The sequence below is a fragment of the Desmodus rotundus genome, chromosome X, assembly GCF_022682495.2.
Source record: "Desmodus rotundus isolate HL8 chromosome X, HLdesRot8A.1, whole genome shotgun sequence".
NCBI lineage: Eukaryota > Metazoa > Chordata > Mammalia > Chiroptera > Phyllostomidae > Desmodus > Desmodus rotundus.
Window position 1 is genome coordinate 40,168,305 of NC_071400.1, and position 22,409 is coordinate 40,190,713.

Consider the following 22,409-nt stretch of genomic DNA (forward strand, 5'->3'; position numbering starts at 1 on the left):
AGCCCAGGCGTTTCCGGTTCAGGAGCAGCGCGACAGTGTGTGGGTCTCTGGGCTCACGCGCAGTACTGAAGTGTGCCCGGGCTCACCGGAAGCCGCAAAAAGAGCGATGGCGGGTTTGAACGTTAGAGACCCTGCGGTAGATCGTTCACTACGTTCGGTATTCGGTAAGAGGAATTTGTCATTGCCAACCCCCGGGGAGGGGCAGACAGAGTCGGTGAGCGGCGAGGGACGTCCCCTGCACCTCTCGAATAGCCTTGGGAGCCTTTGCTCCGTCAGGCGTTCAGCTCTACCTGCCTCACTAGTGGGGCGCCGAAGCTGGTGGACTCGTGGGCAAAGTGATGTTCCCCTTCTCCCAGGGTTTGGCAGCCTTTCCACGACGTGGCTGAGGAAGTGAAACTAGCGTTCAGCTTCTATGCATTTCTCCTTTCATTCATTTGCTAGCTTCAATTATTTTCTAGAAGCGAGGGCGCTTGGCAAGTGTCCCATACTACTTCTCACCCCCTGTTTCAGAATACAGTTTATGTGGTGAGGGTATAGACACTTGTATCCACTTCCAGCCCTCTTATAAGAACTTTCATTCTGTGCTTAGAGCCCGTTACATTTTATTGAGTAGTTCGTTGATAGCGGCTACCTGGCGTTTCAAGGTAGATTGAAAGTAAATGAATGAACGATTAAGACCTCGCGAAAGCAATTTTGAAAGGATCAGATCTCTTCCAAGTAACCGTTTCAGCCGAAATAAGTTATTTCTTTTTAAGTGTGTGTTGTGATTTTAAAGCACCGTTTTAAAGGAGTATGACAAAACAGTTCAATTTTTAAACATCTTCCAGTACATGCGTGGTCATTCTCCTTTGAGACTGTGTGTGTAAATGTGGGCATATGAACCGGTTACAATATTGATATTTTTAGTAGTTATTGTTAGACTTGCAGACTTTTAGTTACATAACAATGCCTAAGTATTTTCGCCAAAGTTAAGGAAAATGTAACTACTTAGATCAGTCTGAGAACTGATATTTACAACTGTACACTTTTTGTATTTCGTGTCAGTGGTTGGTTTTTCCTGCAGTTAAAGTCAGCAAAGATTGAAATTCCGTGTAAGGGAGTATCATGGAACTGGCATTGGAGGAGCACTGTATTTCAAGCCTGTCGTTACATTTTCCCTGATAACATAGAAACTGTTTACTTTGTTGCTAAAGATCTAGGTTACAAAGTCAGAATTTTAATGTTACCTATTTTCTTTTTTAGTGGGGAACATTCCATACGAGGCTACTGAAGAGCAGTTAAAGGACATCTTTTCTGAAGTTGGACCCGTTGTTAGTTTCAGGTGCGATTCCCTTTCACTACGTGGTGGGAGTTTCTTTAAAAATTACCAAAAATTTGGCCCTTAGTGATAATGGCAAGGTTTTTACTGGTGACTTTTCACATGCATCCTTCTTTTTCTTGTAACAACTTTACTGAGATATAATTCACATACCATACAATTTACATTCATTTTTACTAAAAGATTCATTTTTTTTTTTTTTTTTGATGCAGGCGGCATTCAAAGTTCATGCCGTTTTCAAGTATGCCCAGGCTTTTACTCTCCTGGGCCTTTTATGTTTTCTATGCACATGTGTCCAGCTTCAGGGTCGGCCAGGTATGTGTGTAACTGGTTTGAGTTTTCTCCAGAATCTGCTGCACATGCACACGGTCCAGCAAAAAAATGTGCCTTCTCCAACAGTGACTACAACCTCAAGCCTGTGGAGCTGTGAGCATTCTCTACCCAACCACCCCGGTTATTGTCACTTCTGCCAACAACACTGTTGAGTGTGGGCTCTCCCTACCACGCCGAATTGAGCAGGACCCCTCACTAGTCACAGAGAAGCTATTGATCCTTATTAGCATCCCATTCTTATCAGCTGAGCTGGGGGAAGAACTGTAATTAGTTTTTTAAATGTTTAAAAAATGTTTCAGTGAGAAAGTCAGAGTGATAAAGTTATTTGCCTTATAGTTCGCCAAATTAGAACATGGCACTGCTTGCAAGAACCCAGTGTGTATGTAACATTTATGCCTGATACTTGGTTCTGCTCTTTAGGTTGGTATATGATAGGGAGACAGGAAAGCCAAAGGGTTATGGCTTCTGTGAATACCAAGACCAAGAGACAGCACTTAGTGCCATGAGAAACCTGAATGGGCGTGAATTCAGTGGGAGAGCACTTCGAGTGGACAATGCTGCTAGTGAAAAGAACAAAGAAGAGCTGAAGAGTGAGTATAAACCCAAGTTGTATGCAGCATGAGGTAGTAAAGATGTAACAATGAAGATTTTCCATTCATGGTATGTTTTAGCATCTGCTCACACAACTTCTTTACTTGACCCATCTGAGGTGCCTACATCAGGGAAGTGTATATCTTTGAAAAACAAGGTAAAGCTGACTTTAGAAATCCTTCAGTTGCCGAGGAGTTAATTCCAACTGAAAATGAATTCAGGCTTACCAAGCGGTTAGTAGCACTAATTATATTATTGGTGTTTGCCATTCCTGTGACTGTGGTGCCAGATCTGTAACTGGTGGGGATACTAAGGCATTCTTAAGGCTTTTTTGAGCTTATAGATCCAGGAATTCCATTTAGAAATTAGCATCTTTTTCTATTTAAACCTTTTGCTTCAGAAAGTGCTTGTCAAAGGAAATTGACATGCCCAATCCCTAATTTGGGTCCACCTATGTTATCGTGGTCCAAGCTTTACTCTGAGAGCAGAAAATACACTCTGTCACTTCTCCCACAGAAATAAGAGACTTGCAAATCACCTATTTCTCAGCTCCAGAGAATTTAAAGTTATCAGCGGGTCCTTATAGCAGCTCTGGAAAGTAGATACTTAAAATGATTTAGCTCTTTATTTTGCCTCCTTAACATTTTTGTACTTTCTTCCCAATCAGGCCTTGGCACTGGTGCCCCTGTCATTGAGTCACCTTATGGAGAGACCATCAGTCCTGAGGATGCCCCTGAGTCCATTAGCAAAGCAGTTGCCAGTCTTCCTCCAGAGCAGATGTTTGAGCTGATGAAACAGATGAAGGTGGGAGGAGGCATTAAGTTATGAATAAATCCAATCACATCAAATGTTCAAGAGTTAATTGATAAAGTTCATGGAAATGATTCCCTTCGCTGGAGTAGAAGGCGTGCCCGTTGACCACCATGTCTTGCACTTTCGCTATTCCGTGCGTGCATGGTACTCTTTACATTTTGTGCAAGGAGCTTTCCATTAGTACACAAACACACCGACACAACCTGGCTGGGTTTTTGTGGCCCACAGATATCAGATGTAGAGAGTAAAATGTGGATTTTTCCCTAAATGATGGTATTATGGTATTTGAAATGCCTCTTCTCTTGCCTGCCATGACCAAGATTTTGTGTGCTGTGCAAAAACCACTACATTATGACATTTCTCAGATGGGAATGCCTCTAAATCACTATTGGTTTTTAAGTAATAAGTATTGAACTTGACGGTGATTCTGTTTATTTCCTCAGCTCTGTGTCCAGAACAGTCCCCAGGAAGCACGGAACATGTTGCTCCAAAATCCTCAACTGGCATATGCTTTGCTACAAGCTCAGGTAGTGATGAGAATTGTGGATCCAGAAATTGCCCTGGTGAGTGCCTCTGGTTCTTTTATGGAAATGCCGGGGTAGACCTTGAGCGAGGGTAAGAACTACCTGATTGCTTTGTTAAACAGACAGCTCATATTTGTCTTTTTACTTTTTAGAAAATTCTGCATCGCCAGACAAATATCCCAACACTCATTGCAGGCAACCCTCAGCCAGTCCACAGCGCTGGGCCTGCCTCAGGATCCAATGTGTCAATGAACCAGCAGAATCCTCAGGCCCCTGGGGCCCAGTCTTTGGTAGGGCTTTACCCCTTAAATTTTTTTTTATCTGTCTTAGAATGTCATTTTAACTTTAGGAGGGTATATTGAAAGGAGAATGGTCGGGAGCCAGATGGTAATTTCAATTTTCAGGCATAGAAGCAGTTTCTAGTTTGCAGACTACATGGCTTCTGAATGCATATAGATTTAGTGCCTAGTTTGCGAAACAAAGAAGTCCTTCCTGTAAGCCCCTTTGATAGGCTGATTTTGTGTGTCTGCACGCGTAGCACTGGGGTTGGCACTTTGTTATTTTACACACATTGTTTCATTTAATACAGCGATCATATGAGGGTGGCACTCTTATTATCTCCATTCTTTCCAGTGAAAAAAGTAAAAACCTAGCTTTCTAAGTGTGACACAAAACTGAAACCATGAAAACCCAATACATGTGAAAACTGAAAATTTTCTATATGGAGAAAAAGAAAGAAACACCAAAGACAGATGACAACTTGGGAAAAACTTGTATTTGTCATACACGTGAACAATAGGTTTATTACTTAAAGAGCCCTTACTCATGTTTAAGAATGTTCGTTGCTACCTTATTATAGTGAAAAATTAGAAACATCCTAAATACACATCAGCAGAATGGAATTTTAAATAAACTACATTATGTCACCATGATTGGCTTTCACAAACACAATTCCATATGGCAATGAAGTTGAACTAGGATACATGGTATCAATACAGATAACTTAAAAGCGTGATACGATACAGAAGTGAAAATAAGTGAATGTGGAAACATTCCCAAAATAGGGGATGTATGTGTCTGCATATATCCCAAAAACATGTTGAGTGAATTGGAAAGAATAGCTTTAGTATATAATGATTTACGTAAAATTTCAAAACATCTGTACCAATTCTTAAGTGGTTGTCTAAGAAGGAGACGCGGGGTACAATTGGAGAAGACCATGTGGGAGATTGCAGTTGTGCCTATAATTTATTTCCTAAGCTGCATGGTTAATTTTATTTTCTATACATTTTATATATCTGGAATTTTTCATAAGCTGAAAAGACCTGTAAATTAGTAAGAAAATTACCAATAATGCAGTAGAAAAGTTTGCAATGGACATAAACGGTTCTCAAAAGTGGAAATACAAATATACATTAAATATATGAAAAAGTGTTCAACCTCAAAAAGATAAGTATAAACAAAGTACAAAAAGCTACGATTTTTCACCTATCAGATTGGCAGAGGCAAACAACTTGGGTGGATCATATAAAGGTTTAGGGTGGGAGTTGGCAAACATGTTCTGTAAATGGCCCAGTGGTAAGGATTTTTGGCTTGGCGGGCTGTGGAATCTGTCTTGACTACGCAACTCTGTCCTTGGAGTTGTGAAATCAGCCACAGACAATACATAAACAAATGTGCGTGGTTGTGTTCCAATAAAACTTTATGAAATGAGGCAGTAGGCCAGATTTGCCCCATGGGCCATAGTTTGCTAACCCCTGCTCTAACTCAATAAATATTTTTTCAGAAATAGAATGAAATGAATTAAGACCCAGAGAGGTTAACCGATCCCAAAACAGCATAATTGTAAGTGGAATATCCAGGATCTAAACCTGGTTTTCTGTGACCTCTTAGCCTTTTTTCTCTTAATCACCTCACTGTACAACTTTCTGTTCTAGAGATCGTTTGTGTTTTCTGAAAGTATATTGATTTGTTTTAAATAACAGCTATTATTCTTTCTTTTTTGAGCTTTTTCTATTCCAAGGAACTGCTCAGTTCTCTGGGGAATACACAGGTGAAAACATAACAGTCGGTTTCCCTCCAGGAGCTTTCATGTAGCATTAAAAAAGTTAACATTCCCCCTAAACCAAAATTATATCTCAGGACTGGGATGAGAAAAGATTGGTCAAATTTTTTTTAAAAAATCTTAAAAATGAAGACTGCCCTCAGTTTCTTTATAAAAATGTCCCAGTCTCCTCTTTTTCTCCTTCGGTTCAAGGCACTTATTTTTTTTTACTCTTATTGCCAGGCCCCAGTCATGAAGTCAACAATAGGTGCTGCATGTAGCCTCTGCACGCAAATAAGAACTTCTCAACCGCAACTTTTAGCATATGGCCCACCTTAACTGTGTTACAGCAGGCTCTTCATGTGTATTGCATCTTCTGTTCAAAATTTGTTATAAACCTCAGTCTTCCTCAGACATGCTATAGAAAAAGGATATTTGGTAGAATATTTGGGGGTATCAATTTGAAGAGTTCTTTAAGGTCATAAACTTTGTATATTGCGACTTCACAGAAATATCTACATACTGTGCTTTTTCTCTTGCTCAGGGCGGAATGCATGTCAATGGTGCACCTCCTTTGATGCAAGCTTCTTTGCAGGCTGGAGTTCCAGCGCCGGGGCAGATACCAGCAGCTGTAACAGGACCTGGCCCCGGTTCCTTAGCTCCTGGAGGTACGTTTCATTTAGGGTCTTCACCATTTTGGAATTTTGCTGAAGTTTTTTTTTTATTGCAAATGGGATAGATCTTGATATAAAATTAATATACAACTAGGAAATATATATCCCAGGAGGAGGAAATAGTTGATTTCTTATATACAAATCCTATACGTATGATGATGAGAACAGGGAAAAGGACAAAAAGGGGAAAGGTACAGCAACACTTCCAAATTAGTGAAGGGAAAATTAGAATGAATCGTAACTAGACTGAGGCAGCAAAGACAGAGAAAAGAAAATGATATTGTGAAGTAAGTAATAATAAATGTAGAGTAAGGGGGAAGGAATAAAATCTTGTTTAGTCATTATTTTACTAAGTGTGAAAGACTGAATTCTTCCATTAAAAGCCGGAGACAGATTCGGGTAAAAGCACATGAAAAAAAAAGAAACCAGATACAGAATACATGGACACATTTCTTCATATTTAACAGCTATAAAATTGCATTTCATTAAGTCAGACCAAAAAACAGAAAGAAAACAGAATTTTGAAAATGGCGTGTGTTCGTTGAAAGTATACATGGGAACTAATAGAGTATTGCTATTGCACTTTTAGCTTTTTGTCATTCAACAGTTGTAACTGAAATTATGCATGAAATAATGATTCCCCATATGAAACACCTATATGAATACACAATGTATTATCAATATTAAAAGTTTTTTATACAGCACACTTGCTTCTTGTTAGTTTATCTCGTCTGGGAGAGATTGACTGCAACACGACTCCTGGGGCATAATTCGCATCTAAATTGCTCTGTTTTGTACAGAGACAAGTTAACAAGTAATGGAAGAAGAGATTTTTACAGAAATTTCAGCAACTCACAGCTTTCATTTATCCTATAGTGTTATAGTTAAACTTAAATTACCTTTCAGTGAAAGAAATAGATTCTGTATTTTATACATTCATGAAATATAGGTGCATAATTTACCTTAAAAATGTTGTAATGTGGTCCTGCTACTATACATGACAAGTGTGCAGCCGATTACATGAGTTGAAAAACATCCAAATACCCTGTTCAGTGGGACAAGCACACTGACCGTGCACTTGGATGTCACAGCAGTGTCAAATAGCTACAAAGGTTTCTAAGTGACCGCTCTCCGTTTCTGCACTTACATTGTCATGAACTGTTAACATAGAGTTCACAAAGTGTGGCTCAGCATTGTCTGGGGACCACCCTTTGAGTAGCATTGTATTAGTGCACAAAAAATTAAAAAGGACATTAAGGAATAAAATAATGGAATTAATAAGCTTGATTTAATATATAGAGGGCACCTTACATCTTTTGATTGGAGGAGTCACCCCCCACCCCCAAGTGACCATGGCACAGTAAAACAAACAAACAAATAAACAAAAAACTGGACCATGTACTTAGCCATAAAATAAAAACAAATTTTAAAACACAAAGGTTGTATGTATAGGCTACATTCTCTGATTATGAGCCAATAAAATTAGAAATAAATAAAAGGTACCTAATAAAACCTTTACTGGAAAAATACGCGAGGTAATTTTTGAATTAAAGAAAAGTAGAAATTTTAAAATTATCTAGAAGACAACAAAAAGTATTATACTTCATATAAAAAAGTATGGGAAATAGTGAAAGCAGTACTTAAAGGAAAATGAATATCATGAAATGCCTACATTATTAAAGAATTAACGAACTCTAAATTCTAGTTTTAAAGAATTATAAAAATAATTTTAAAAAACTAGATCAAGAAGAGGGAATTATAAGTATATAAAAGTTGATATTAAGTGTAAATGAATTTTCAAGTGATATTTTTTGTGAGTTTGTAGCATTCATACTTCTGAAATTATTAAAACTTCAAACTTCACTAAGAGTTTTGAGATACCCTGGACAAAGCTGTTTGACAGTTGATGAGAAGAATAGCCCACTAGGAAAGTAGGCAAAGAAAATAAGTAGGCACTTCATAGAACAGTACATCGAAATGGCAACAAGAACCAATGCATGTATAGTTGAGATTGTAAATTAAATAGCAAAATTTTGTTTTACTTAAACCCATCCAACTAGCATAAGTTTGAAAGAGAGATGACACTATTGATGGGAAATGTGGCATCATTAACTACATTGCTGGTGGAAATGTGAAGTTTTTCAGCCGTTTGAGGAAGTAGCCTCAAAGTAAAGATTCATACATTTTGACCCACCAATTTAATTTCTGGGAAGCTAGTGCATACAATGAAAGTGCCATTATGTGATAGTTTATAACATGAGAAATCATACCCATAATTCCTTCTGCCACTACAGTCTTCAGATCCTAAATCTTTATATTGTTTTGGTGAGCGGTCTGAATAAATCAAAATGTTAGGGCTAGAAGAGAGCTTTGAAATCAATTAGACCTGTGGTTCTCAAACATTAGTGTGCGTTAGACTCACCAGCAGAGCTTATTAAAATACAAATTGCTGGTCCCCACCCCCAGATTCTCTTAGTTCAGCAGGTCTGAGGTAGGGCCCTGAGAATTTGCAGTCCTGACAAGTCCTTTGTGATGATGAATCCACTGGACTGAGGACCATATTCTAAGAACCAGTGGTTTAGGCCAGTTCTTTCGTATTACATATGAGAAAGCCTGGAAATAATGGTCATTTTATCAAATTACTTATTTGAAATCGCATTTAGTAGCAGGACTGGGGCTAGCACAGGTTCAGGTTTTTTATCCAGGGCTCTTTGGTACCTGGCATGTTAAATGGAATAAGAGAATGTGAAGTGTACTTGGTAATGTAGCTAAGTATTGATATTAATGACTGCAAACAGTTGACCTTGTCTGCTTTCCCCACTCACAGCGTATACTGTTCCTTTGAGGAAAAGAGAAGTATTTCTATGTGCAAAGGACCAGACAAGGACTTATGGTACATGATTATTCTTCATATAGCAGTCATCACACCCTGACTGGTTAGACTAGACCGGCGGCTCTCAACTCTATTAGACCTAGTGCTCCCTCTTTATAAGATACTTTGCAGCGACTCTTTACTATCCTGAAGTGAAATGCACACTTGATATTACCTACTTAATATGATTTCCAAAAAGAAAATCAGCATAATTCCCTAACTATACTATAAAGGATATACTAAACGAAATTAATTTATAACAAAAAATAATTTTTAATATGCAGGTGTTCAGGCAAAACTACACTAGAAAACAAAAGGTAGCGGTCAGATGCCTGCACGTGTACCACGAATGTCAAAGTTATAGATGTAGACAGATGCGGGTATTTTTTTTTTGGCAACTCAGATACCATAAGGACTATTGACGCTGGGGATGTGATTTTCTGAAATGGTGAAAACTCCTACTACAGTTCATAACAGAACAAAATATAGTACCCGTAACTTACTCGGTCACTGCAAAGACCATTTCGTTTACAAATGAAACAGACCTAGGTTTTAAGTTCGGATGACTATAAACATTTTCATTTGTGTGAATGTTCAATGAGACATTTGAAAGTTTTGCAAGACAGGATAATTCTTGATTTTGTGGAACTATCTCATACATTGAAATATCCCCGTTAGCTTCTCTTTAAATGCCAGCAGTGTCCCCACAAATCTTTGTTACAACTGAAACGGTATACCCACACATTTACAAAATACCCCAGAAACAGTACGGTCTCCTAGGAGAGAAATTACATGGTTGGGTGCCATTGGTCTGCATTACAGAACTGCCTGCCAAGGTACTGGTAACCAGTGAGATTAAATATTCTTACTTAATTCACTTTTATGTCACCTAAGCTTAAAGTATACTAACAAATTTCTGTCTTCTATATAGCTGCATTGTTTGGTGGTAGTTATCTTCCTTTGTAGGTTTCTGCTTCTCGGGCAGAAAGAGGAAATTTGTTAACTCAGCCACTGTGTTAATTTTTTCCCACTGTTCTAATGTGTATTGTCTTTCCTGCCCTTTATATTCTAGGAGGAATGCAGGCGCAGGTTGGAATTCCAGGAGGCGGACCGGTGTCCATGGAGAGAGCACAAGGTAAATAACTAGTAATATCTGATTAATGAGAACTGGACTTGGAAATGTTCACTGCACTGTCTAAGATGGCAATATGGAAGCCACTAACCACGTATAGATATTCGCATGTTGAAGCAATTAAAATTAAATTTAAATTAGGTAAAATATAAAATTCAATTCCACATTACAACTGCTCAGCAGCCACAGTGGGCTCGGGGACGCCCTGCTGGATGTTACAGAGATAGAACGTTTCTATCACTGTAGGAAATTCAGCTGGACGCCTCTGCTCTAGACTTTCCATCTAGGGATTCGGAGCCTAGCTCTACAAGAATCGATGATGAAACAGATGAATCCTTTGTTGCCATTTAGTTTATATCACCTTTTCCTGACAGTCTAATGATTCTGTTGACATGTTTGCTCTCCCTGTATAAGTATTTGGTGGTTTAGTAAGAAATTTTAATAATGAGTTTGTAATATGCGGCTGGATATGCAGAATACTAAATTGAAACCCTAGAGGAAACTGGGAGGTACCAAAGGTCTACGAAGCTTACTTGATAGGTGTATATTGTGTTGTGGCGGGAACACTGGATACCACAACAGTAGACACTCCAAAATCTCCATGCGATTTTTCTATGTTACTGGAATTTAAAGAAAAGGAAATGCAATGGTTCCGTTGAAAACAACATTAGGAGAAGAGACAGTGAGAAAACAGAAAGAACTAACCAGGAAAACTGAATGCATATTGTAGCCCAGTCAGGTGAATTTTTATAAACAACCTGTAAGTTAGGGGCAGCACCTCAGTTTTCAGGTAAAGACATGGAGGCTCAGAGTACTGAGTTATTTACTGAAGGGGACGTGGTAAGTAAGTGCCGACACCTGAGCAACACAGATGGGACTAGGTGCGCTCATCTTCTCTTCCAGCTAGTGAGTGACAGAGCTAAGATTCTGAAGTCTCTAATTCTAGAATCTAGCCTCTTTTGTTCAATCCACACCACCTCTATTAACTTCCAAATATATTTTCTTTGGACAGTCATAGAGAAGCTTAAGTTACTTCTTAGCATATGGCCTATAAGTGAAACCTATTTTTAAGCAAAATATTAAGAAATAGGACTGTATACTTACTCCTTGTCTGCGTACACTGGGGTTGGTTACTGAAGTGACAGAACTAATAATCTTGCCAGACAGTCGATAGTAGGGCAAGCTGTTGGCTAAATACCTCATCTGAGCATCCCAAGTTTTTGTGCAGTTGCGCCTCACCCCCATTGGCTAATCAGTACATTGTGTGTGTATCCCGAAGTCTGTATTCATGGGAAGGAATTGGGGTTTCAGTCATACTTTTAGCTCTCCCCCAAGCCATTACTCAAGCTAGAGCTTTTTAATATGTACTTCCATAAGGCATCTTCCTTCCTGCTATAGTTATCTTCATATTTTTCTGGTCAAAAGTTAACAAAGGGAAATGGCTCAAGTTTTGAAGGTATATCAGGGCTGCGTTCATGAAGAGACAGAGTGAGATGAGTTTGTTTTATAGTTTTCCTTCAATACCAGCAGGGAAAGCAAGAATCTTTCCATTTGTAGTTTGGCTTTCTTTTCTTGGAATCTTTGTTTCTTTCGCACATTTCTCATGGTGAAAGGAGACAGCGAAATGTTTAAGAAGATACTTCCTTTTGCCTTCTGCCGCTTTTGTTTAGTGTTAGTGCCCTTGTCATCTCATTAGTCTTTGTTTGCTCTTATCACGATGTTTGTTTATTATCAAGGACTTGCAGGGGCGCAGTGTTTCTTGAGGAGTGATGCTTTCTTTCCTTGTCTAAAGTTCGTGCACTGCCCTTTCCCCGTTTGGTGCTATGGGAGTCTCCAGAATAAATCTTGCCTTCCACATTCAGTATAATTTCTTTCATTTTTACTTATGAAATATATTTCTGTTCTTTACCTAAGTTAGAGATTCAGAACCATCCTTTTTATATTTTGGTTTCTTTTTTTTTAATGAAATCATAAGGCGATTTAGGGGAGTCATAGTAAGTAGCAGAGGTGAAAACTGAAAGTGGATGGTTATTCCTACCCAAATGAAATCAGTGGCCCAGAGGTGTCAGCTTCAGAAGCAAGCTGATCAAAGCAGAACAGTTTCAGATTCCGAAGACAAATAGTTTAGGAAGATTTTGTAGCCTGGAGCAAACTAACGAAGTCTTGGCTTTTTACCTTAACGTGTAAATCTCCAGTGTCTGTATGTGTATGTTCCGCATGGGTATGCAAGCTCTTTAAGTGTCTGCTCTTTCTCCTTTTGAACTGAACGCTCGCCTAGGAAGCCTACAGCACTCGCCCGTGGGACCTGCCGGGCCTGCATCAATTGAGCGAGTTCAAGGTACCCATTGTATCTGTGGGTTTCCTTTTGCTTGTGGTGTTCAGGGTGGGACGTTGAGAGGACAAGGGCTGCTTGGCAGTCATCCTCATGTACAGAACCCAAAAGGGTAGTGTTATGGGTTTTTAACTTCCTCCTGTTGGGGCCACAAGCCTAAGATTGACCTCTTCACACAGGGCAGAGAACATGGATGATATGGGCATCTGTCCGAGGCTGTACTCCCTCCCTACTGGTGTCAGGAGGCTTGGATGGAATAGCAGTCTGCAAGGAGACAGCAGGTTCTTGCAGAGCCATGGCAGTGTTCGCATATGCCAAGACCCTACCTCTCTTTTGTGACTTTGGTCCTTGACCTAAGATTGATTATAAGGAAAACCAGGAGCATAAGTTTCTTCAGGTTGCAGTGCTAGTCCTTGGCAGGTTGCTCCCCAGTTTGCTCTTTATATAATTCCATCCATACCTCTGACATGGTACAGATTCTGCCTACACCCTGCTTCTGTTCTTGAGCTGCAAGAGGAGTCTGCTGTGGTGAGGTTTCACCCACTCTAAGGTGTCTGAATTATGTTGTCAGTGGTATATAGAGTCATTTCTTGTTTCCTTGTGTGTCCTTCACAGCAGTAACTCCCCGTTTGTTTCCCTGTCAGTGCCGATGCAAGACCCCAGAGCAGCTATGCAGCGTGGGCCCTTGCCTGCCAACATCCCAACTCCTCGAGGTCTGTTAGGAGATGCTCCAAATGACCCACGTGGGGGCACTTTACTTTCTGTAACTGGAGAGGTAGAGCCTAGGTAAGCAATGACATAGCACTAAAATCTTAGACAAATCAGAATTTTCCCTTACTTTGAGAACAAAGTCTTTCCATACTTCTCCTTGGGCAGAGCTGTGTAGTTGGGTGTGTCATTTTGAACGAACCATGGCTACTCCCATCTTCAGAAATTAGAAATTTTAGCACACATACCTAAATAGGAAAAATTTATATTGCTTCTTGGTAGTAGTAGTAATAATAGTGGCAATAATAATAATAATAAAATAATAATTGATATTAATGGGGATTATGCCTCTGGCTCTGTTCTGAGTACTTTTAGGTTATCTCATTAAATCCACACAAACCTATGAGATTGATACTAGTATCAGTCCCATTTTACAAATGAAGAAACTAAGGCAGAGAGAAATTAAGTAACTGTGCCCGAGATCACACAACTAGTAAGTGGTGGAGCTTAGATTTGAACTCATATGGTAACGATGTTCTTCAGCACTATACTGCCTACTCACTATATATAATGGATATGCATTAATTTCTCCTTAATTATGAGTACCCTGACCAAATATGAATTTCTGGAATATGTTGATTTATATCTCCAAAGCTTTTCTTCAGCTTGTTTGGTGTTACTCTCTTAGCACTCTTATACTGATGTTTGCATCAGTTCTTGTCTGATTTTTACTCAGTGATCTTCTGGTTGACAATTTTGTCTTATTTTTTGGGTTCGGTTCTAAAATATAACATTTTTTTCCATCTGTAGGGGTTACCTGGGACCACCTCATCAGGGTCCACCCATGCACCATGTCCCGGGCCATGACGTCCGTGGCCCGCCCCCACATGAGATGAGGGGAGGGCCATTAGCCGAGCCCAGACCTCTAATGGCAGAGCCAAGAGGACCCATGCTAGATCAGAGGGGTCCACCCTTGGATGGCAGAGGTAAGTGCGGACCATGGCACAGCACTGCCTGGCAGTTGTGGGTTGGTGATAAACCCAGATATCTTAGGCTTAATCGGGAATAAAGAATGCTGGAACAGTAGGGTTGGCAAGCATTTTTAAGATTTATCTGCAAATCTGAGAAATTGGGGAGGAGAAAGCAGTCTGCTGTAGTTGGAGGTAAATGTGACTAAAGGAATTGGTTTCTGACTTTCTTGGATTGTTCATTCTTCTTATAATAAAGGTGAATAACTACACAGTGGTTTTCTTGCACCTTGCTTTATAGGCGGAAGAGATCCCCGAGGCATGGACACAAGAGGGATGGAGGCACGAGCCATGGAGGCGAGAGGATTAGATGCCAGAGGATTGGAGGCCCGAGCGATGGAGGCCCGCGCAATGGAGGCCCGTGCGATGGAGGCTCGAGCGATGGAGGCCCGTGCGATGGAGGCCCGCGCGATGGAGGCCCGCGCGATGGAAGTCAGAGGGATGGAGGCCAGAAGCATGGACACGAGGGGCCCAGTCCCTGGCCCTAGAGGACCTATACCTAGTGGGATGCAGGGTCCCAATCCAATTAACTTGGGGGCAGTTGGCCCCCAGGGATCCAGACAGGTATGTATGGCATTCACTTCTGGCTTCTATGTGAAATCTTGATCTATTCAGGAACTACTTACTCAGCCTGATTATTACTATTTTCTGATTTGGACTCTTTGTCAGCTTGTTAGAAAGGGAAGATTAGAATCTCCCTTCCCTTAGTTTCTCTGTCCCTTAGGGTGGTGATTTTTTGATTACTAAGATAATATAGTCCAAAACAGCAACCTCGTGCCACAATTTCAGGAGCTTTTCCATTCAGAGAAGAGGCCCTGAAAATCTAGAGATAAAGAGTATATCTGTAGAATCTAGGCATGGGCCATTTGTAAAACTTCTCCCAAATGATTCTAATGTACAACCCTAAAAGGCACTGCATTAGAGCATATAAAGAGCATGTAAAGATAATCTTAGGTATACAGAAACCTGTTTTAATTTGCTCTCATTGCATAGCCTAAATAAACAGTGAGTGTGAAAGGCAGGTTATTAATGCTCACCTTAAACCTGTGTAACTGAATTCTGATCTTTGCTTTCTTTGTATTTGTGTCTCTCCAGCAGTGAGAGTGTATGGTTGTCGGTGATTGTCTATGTGTTGTCATCTCCTCCCTCTTTATCCCCAGTTGGTTATGGGGAGGTGTGTATCTTCCCTGAGTTTTTATTTGCCAGAACCTTCATCTCCCTCCCAGGGGTGTCCAACCTTTTGGCATCTCTGGGCCACAATGGAAGAAAAAGAGTTATCTTAGGCCACACATTAAATATACAAACACTAATGGAAAATTTTAAATTTCATAATATTTTAAGTAAATTTACAATTTTGTGTTTGGCTTCATTCTTAGCCATCCTGGGCCACGGGTTGGACACCCCTACGTCTAGCCCCCCCTCCACTTTCCTTTTTCCTATATATGTTTTCCTCCTTCCTCTGCACAATTCTGTCTCTCTTTCCTCTTTCATACGCTTCTGTGCCTTCCTCCTTTTGTGTCTTCCTTCCTCCTTCCTCCCTTTGGGGGGGAGGAGGGAGAGAGAGGAGAGAACGTCAGAGCTGAAATAGAGCATGTCAATCATCCACTTCTCTCATTTTGTAGGTTTGGAAACTGAGACCCAAGAATTCAGGTGACTTGTCTAAATTAACACAAGTAAAAAGTGGCAGAGCAAGGAATAGCACCCACTCTTTTTTCCAGTGTACCACTCTGCCCTATTACCTGCACATTGCGCATGGGTATATGTGTGCCTGCCTCCCGCTCTTTAAAATGAAACACGATTATGTTGTTTCTGGGATATGTAGAAGAAAACTGTTCTTTATTGTTTTTCAAGTTGTGCGTTTAAAAAATGTGTTCACGGACCTGTATGTTTATTGTGTGTGCACTCCATGGTCAGTAGCCTCATAATAAAAATGGTTTCTAGGTGTTCATTCAGTCATTGAACAAATGTTTATCGAGCAGCTACTATGTACCAAACAGCTACAGGTAGCAGGGATATAGCAGCGTGAACCAAAGAAGTCCCCGCCCCTGTGGGCTTGCATTTTAGTTGGGGAGAAAGACAACAAATAACTACTTGATGTGCTTATATAATTCTATCGATAATTCTGTGGAGAAAGACATTGAAAATAGTGGTTGGAAGACTGTTTCTGGATGTCTTGCTCCTTTGTCTCTGCTAGTGCTTGAAGTAATTACCCTGCAATATTAGGCTTACATAGTTCTTAGTCAGTTCTATAAAGCTGATTAGATTTGAGGTAGAGAAAGTAATTTACATTCAAACCATTTAAAATGGTTTAAGTCAATGTGTACACTTAAAAATAAATATGTAAAATGTATTCATTCATATATAATAGATACACAATAAGAACCTCACTTCTTCCCCTGTACTTGTCTCCCCTATAACCCCATCTCCTACAGATAATTGCTTTTATTAGATTGTTTCATATTTCTTTCTAACAAATAAGAATATATACTCATATTTTTCAAATGTGAATATACACACATTTTTATGTTTCACTCCTTTCACTATTCTGTGCCTTGTTTTTCACTTAACAGTATATTCTTAATTGATAATTTCAAATCAGATTTTAAAATTAACTCCAGCACACATAAGTTGGAAACTCATCAGTAAAAGGATTATTCTTACTGGGGTGATTATGTAACATATTAGACAGGGAGACATTTGAGAGTGAGTAAGAGGTCTGTTAGTATTTAATCCGGGACTGTCTTAGGCAAACCTAGATGTGTGATCACACATGTCATTACTTATCTGCCTAGAACAGGCACTCTAGGAACCTCAAATGGCAGTCAGTGAATGGTTACATCACACTACAGTACTTCAAGTTAGTATTGACTGAAGCTTCAGGAAGGTTATTCTCAGAGATGTTTCAGATCCGTAACAGATCAGATCTGTCTGGGGATTCAGCATCGATAAAGAACAGAAAGTGATAGTTTAGCAGGCTGTACAAAGCCGTACTAATACTTCATCTCTCTGGGGTCTTCAGGAAATGAGTCCATGCATATAAGTAAATGTTCTGGATTATAAAACCATTCTATCAAATTTATTAAACTACTTAGATGAGAAATAACATGTGAAGTGCATTATGCTTTCTTCCCATCTTAAACAGGATACAAAAAATGGTTTTAATCATTTTGATTATTCAAGGTCATCATTAAATGTATCCATTATTATATATGCTGTAGTAGAGGAGTTATTTCCTGTTTGGTTGCTAGTTTCCGTCACTGTCAGGCTGTCACCTGGCTTCTCACGTTGCTGTCATGGTATCTCCTCCTAACAGTCTATCCACGTTTCTTTTATGCTTTGGTGCTTCTAATCTGCTGGGGAAGCAGGTAACAAGTTTGTTAACGATGTGTGTTTAACAAGAGTACCTAAGCTCTGGGTGAATGCCTGAACGCGCATATAACTACAGCACAGGGACATCTTCACAGATTCTAGAGTCTCTGAGGCCTTTCCTTGGGTTATGGTAGTCTTCTCAAAGAGCGAACTCACCAAAAGATCTGAAATACTAATAGGTATGATATAACTGCACTTTGTTCTTTTAATTCGGGTCAGTCATATTTCTTGGTCTGTATTTAGCATCTGCTGCACATTCTCTCTGGAAAGTTACCAGAAGCAAATGTTGGGCTAATAGCAATCTTTTCCCCAGAGGCCTTCCCATCTCCTTTCTGCCTCTGCCATTAGGAGCATCTCTGCCTTACTTGTGGGATAGGGCCCTTTGGGATGAACAACCTATATCTGATTGAACTAGAGGTAGGCGGTGTCCCTGTGAATGTAGCTTCCCAGTGGACCAGCATACATTATCTCCAGAACCTGTCAGCTTTCATTTCTGTTTCCACTGAACACTAGTTTCCAGGATGCTCTGTGTTCTCTGTGCTTATGTGGCTGAATTTTGCTTGATTTAATGGTATCCAGTTGTGCTGTGTGATACTCGTTGATGATGCTGGAGCTGTTGTAAGCAAACATGTCTAACTCGCTAGTTGATCTCTGCCCGAACCCTGCCTTCTGCCGTTGCTAGCAATAGGAAATGATCTTCAGAATCATCAATTTGCTTTTCTTATTCATATCCATAATCAGATCATATTTTTAACATTACTATGGCTGAATTCTGGCTGCCTGTATGAGAAGTTCCAAAAATCGCCCATCTCTCTTTGTGCCCACAGGTTCCAGTCATGCAGGGAGCAGGCATGCAGGGGGCAAATATCCAGGGTGGGGGCCAGCCTGGTGGCTTTAGTCCTGGCCAGAACCAAGTCACTCCACAGGACCATGAGAAGGTAAGCAACACAGAAGGTAAGCAACGCTGCCTGACTGCCTCCATGTGCACAAATCCTTGGGAATCCTCTTTTTAGTTACTGTGCCAGTGCTGGGTGTTCAGAGTCCCTTGGCAGTGATGTTTACTCTCAGAGCACTGTGACCTTGTTACCCTGAAACTTTGCGAGCCGTTCCTGGAATCCTTAAATGGGTGTATGTAATTGGCAGCTAATCTTACATTTTAGGTTTATCTGCCAATAGCAGTTCTTTTGTGCAGGCCAAATTGACCTGAAAATCCAAATCCTTTTGTTCATCCCCTTTCAAGCTCATCCCTAAAAACAGTAGCAGATTCCCCATGAGTGTCTTTCTGTTTCTCTATTTGACCATTAAGAGGAGCTCATGTCTGATGTAAAGGCCTAAAACTTGTGAAAAGGAGAGACGTTGGAAAGGATTAAAAACTGAAAATGTCCCAGGGCCCACGGATATCACTTTACTCCACAAGAACTTTGGGTTCATAATGGTGTCTGTTTTGAATCGTCTAATCATAGATGTTGTTGTTGTTGTACTTTTGCTTTTCATTATGCCTTTTCTCACCAGCTGGTTTTGGTTTCTTGTTTGCTTTGGGTTGATTTTCCGGGAGGCTGTTGTCAACGTGTGAAATATCCTTCCTTTTGGACACAAGCTGGTATTGTTTTTGGTTTTTTTTTAGCTGCCATCATTAATGTTCACTCATTAACACTCACTATTCTTTTTTCTCTTCGTAGGCTGCTTTGATCATGCAGGTTCTTCAGTTGACCGCAGACCAGATCGCCATGCTGCCTCCTGAACAGAGGCAGAGTATCCTGATCTTAAAGGAGCAAATACAGAAATCCACTGGAGCACCTTGAAAGGTGAGCACGCTTATCTGGCCTGAACCAGACAAGATCCTTGTGCATTTGGGGTATATACTTCCAATCTTAACTAACAAGACTTCTGATCTCAAGACTCCCTGAGGCCTGCGCTCCTCTCGGCTAGACTCTTCACCCTTCAGCAGGTCGGCCCCTGGCAGAGTAACAGAAGGCTACAGAGCATTTATTTGTTCAGCTCTTGAATTGGTTACAATATTTTTAAACCTTTTTTTTCCCTAATGGCAAAAGTAATATACAATCAAATGTAACAAAATTAAGCAAATACAGAAATGTAAAAAATTTGGGGTAATAAAGCTCTGCTTCCTCAATCCCGATTCCCAGACATAACCTCTAAATACAGTTTGATGTATATCCTTCCACAATCAATGTGTTACTTTATAGCAGTCTGTCCTATCAAAACGGCAAGAATACAAAGCATTTCAATGAAATGTATAAATGTTTTAGTTTCCAGTATTTATTTTATATTGAATATTTTGAGGTTAAACTGTACTGCAACGCATAATTAAGCTACTGAATGTCTACCATGACCATCAGCCCCTGTACATTTGAGAGGGCGCTGTACACTGCTGCCCTTATTTTTCTTGCTCATCGGTTAGGTAAAAAGAATCCTAACCATGTGACCTAACTTGATTACATGTATTGATGTTTCCTTTTAAAAAATTTTCCCCCAACAGCTTGTATTTCATAAACGATTCTGTTTTGTAAAAACATTTTAAAATTCACATTATCCCAGTATCACCTCAAATATCACATCTTGAATTTCTCCTTTTTACCCCATTCATATTATAATTTGCATCCATATATCATCATATAATAGTGAATTCATTTGCAGTAATTAACAGTCTTTACTAAATACATTGTATTTTAATCCACATTTATACTGTCATTAAAACATCCAGACTGGAGATAAACATCATATCTGTCATAGATGAATGCTTAGCTAGACTTTCGGTATGACTAGTACTCTAATTTTCCAGTTCACATACCCTGGGCATTCTATTTTCTTTCAGTAAAAGTATAGAGTACCTATTATACTCAGAGGAACACATAAAAAAACACTTCGTCTTTTTTACTTTTTCTAATTAATTTATGCCAGAGAAGGCATTCCCTGCAATGTGAGGAAATGGTTTTTGGGTAGTGGAGGTATAAATGTTTCTAAAATGTCTTTCATTATGAATTGTTGCTTATGAGATACCTCATTTCAAAGCCTTGCACGTAAATCACAGGACAAGGTTTTTTGTTTGTTTTACCTTTTATTTTGAAATAATTGTAAATTCGCAAGAAGTTGGAAAAACAGTACCTCATGTCCCCTTCCTGCAGCTTCCCCCAGTGATAACATCTTGAGAGGCTGTCCTACAGGACCGTTTTGGCCTGTAATGCAAAACCACGAAGTCGACACTGATGCATTATTGCTAACTAGACTACAGACCTTACTCAGTTTTTACCATTTTTTTAAGCCTTCATTAATTTGTGTGTGTGTATGTGTGCTGTGCATGTAGTTCTATGCAATTTACATAGGCAAGATTTTAATGTTTATTTGCCGGTATCTGCATACAGTAGCCAAAATATTGGCTCTCCCTCCATCATATACCTCGCTTGCTGTCATCCATCTCTGCTATCACTGACAGGCTTGTATGCGATGACCATTAGGACACCGGTTGTCAAGCAGGGGCAGTTTTGCCCCCTACAGGCCATTTGGAAATGTCTGGAGACATATTTGGTTTTCACAACTTTAGGGGGACGGTGCGCTGCTGGCATTCAGTGGTAGAGACCAAAGATGCCTCTAAACATTCTATAATGTACAGGACACACTCCCCCATAACAAAGTTATATGGCCTCAAATGTTAGGAGTGCTGAGGTTGAGAAACCCTGCTGTAAAGGACGATTACTTTTGAGAGGCAGGAGGCAGACACATTAGGAATCTGCCCCTGGTGTTTTGCTCTTCTGCCCAGCCTCCCTCCCGGACCTTTTAAATGTTTTTTCCTGATGTTTGGGGAAGAGAACATTGTCTCAAGTTCTAACTGCTTTCTCCCAACTTTTCCTTACAGGTTTTCAAAAATACCTGGCAACACATCTGGAAATTAATTCTATAACTTTGTCGAAATGTTGCAAAAAGATGACTTCCACATCCTAACCCTTGAATGATTCGAATTGGTGCCAGGTGGAGGACTCCCATCATCTTACAGAACAAAACCAGACCATTCTGCTGTCTTAGTTTGTATATTTTCTGTGACTTGAAATAAACTTTGAACACAATTTTACTATACTGCAAATTGATATACATGACCTTTTTGTTTTGAAAAAGTGGGATACCATGGGTGAAACCTGACATGTATTTTCTTCCCTTACCGCAATTGTACTTTAATTTTACGTTGCCATACCTCTGTTTTTCCTTTTAAGTTAACCATTTATTCTTCTTCATGAAACTTAGTTTTTACTGAGTTTGCTTCCAGTGGGAATAATAAGATTTACCCTTTGAGAACTCGTTAGAAGTTCTGAGTTTATTGGAAGACAATAGCACATGCTTAGAACTATAAAATCCTGCAGAGGCCAACAATGCAAAGATCCTAGGAGAGCAGTATAGTTAGTTTAGAAAAACCCAATATCAAAGTGCATTTTTTGTCAATAGCAGGTCTATTCACATACATAGTTCAGATTTAAGACAAAGATGTATTAGCCACTGGCTCTAGTCAACAACACAAGAGGCTATTGACATTTACTTCTCTGATCTAAAACTTTTAATAAAAATTTTATTTTTTTGTTTTTTTAAAAATATTTTATTGATTATACTATTACAGTAGTCCCATTTTCCCCCTCTGCCCTGCACCCCCCTCCCCACTTAGTTCCT

General features: G+C 39.7%; 1 protein-coding gene across 9 annotated transcripts; it reads left to right on the plus strand.

Moving 5' to 3' along the window:
• Positions 1–33: 33 nt before the first annotated feature.
• On the plus strand, positions 34–21,834 carry CSTF2 (cleavage stimulation factor subunit 2). 9 transcript variants are annotated; one of them, XM_045186566.2, is made up of 19 exons: positions 110–164; positions 1,243–1,321; positions 1,531–1,633; positions 1,718–1,744; positions 2,072–2,241; positions 2,910–3,046; positions 3,499–3,618; positions 3,732–3,869; positions 6,168–6,291; positions 9,125–9,190; positions 10,242–10,304; positions 12,580–12,639; positions 12,813–12,914; positions 13,278–13,419; positions 14,152–14,327; positions 14,611–14,933; positions 18,566–18,676; positions 19,418–19,543; positions 21,610–21,834. In XM_045186566.2, exons 3-18 carry the CDS (start codon positions 1,593–1,595, stop codon positions 19,538–19,540), a joined length of 1,923 nt encoding a protein of 640 aa, XP_045042501.2. In that variant the 5' UTR covers positions 110–164; positions 1,243–1,321; positions 1,531–1,592; the 3' UTR covers positions 19,541–19,543; positions 21,610–21,834. The 9 variants fall into 9 exon arrangements, with proteins under 9 accessions (XP_045042498.2, XP_045042503.2, XP_024434529.2 ...); XM_045186567.2 differs by lacking the exon at positions 1,718–1,744; XM_045186563.2 differs by lacking the exons at positions 1,531–1,633; positions 1,718–1,744 and having other exon boundaries at positions 34–164.
• The last annotated feature ends 575 nt before the right edge of the window (positions 21,835–22,409 follow it).

Bases quoted from the DNA above. Each gene is read 5' to 3' on its own strand.
- CSTF2 (XM_045186563.2), top strand. From the start codon at position 107: ATGGCGGGTTTGAACGTTAGAGACCCTGCGGTAGATCGTTCACTACGT. The intron at 3,619-3,731 runs GTGAGTGCCTCT...TTTACTTTTTAG, and splicing joins TGGATCCAGAAATTGCCCTG to AAAATTCTGCATCGCCAGAC. The intron at 12,915-13,277 runs GTTCTTGCAGAG...TTTCCCTGTCAG, and splicing joins AGTCTGCAAGGAGACAGCAG to TGCCGATGCAAGACCCCAGA.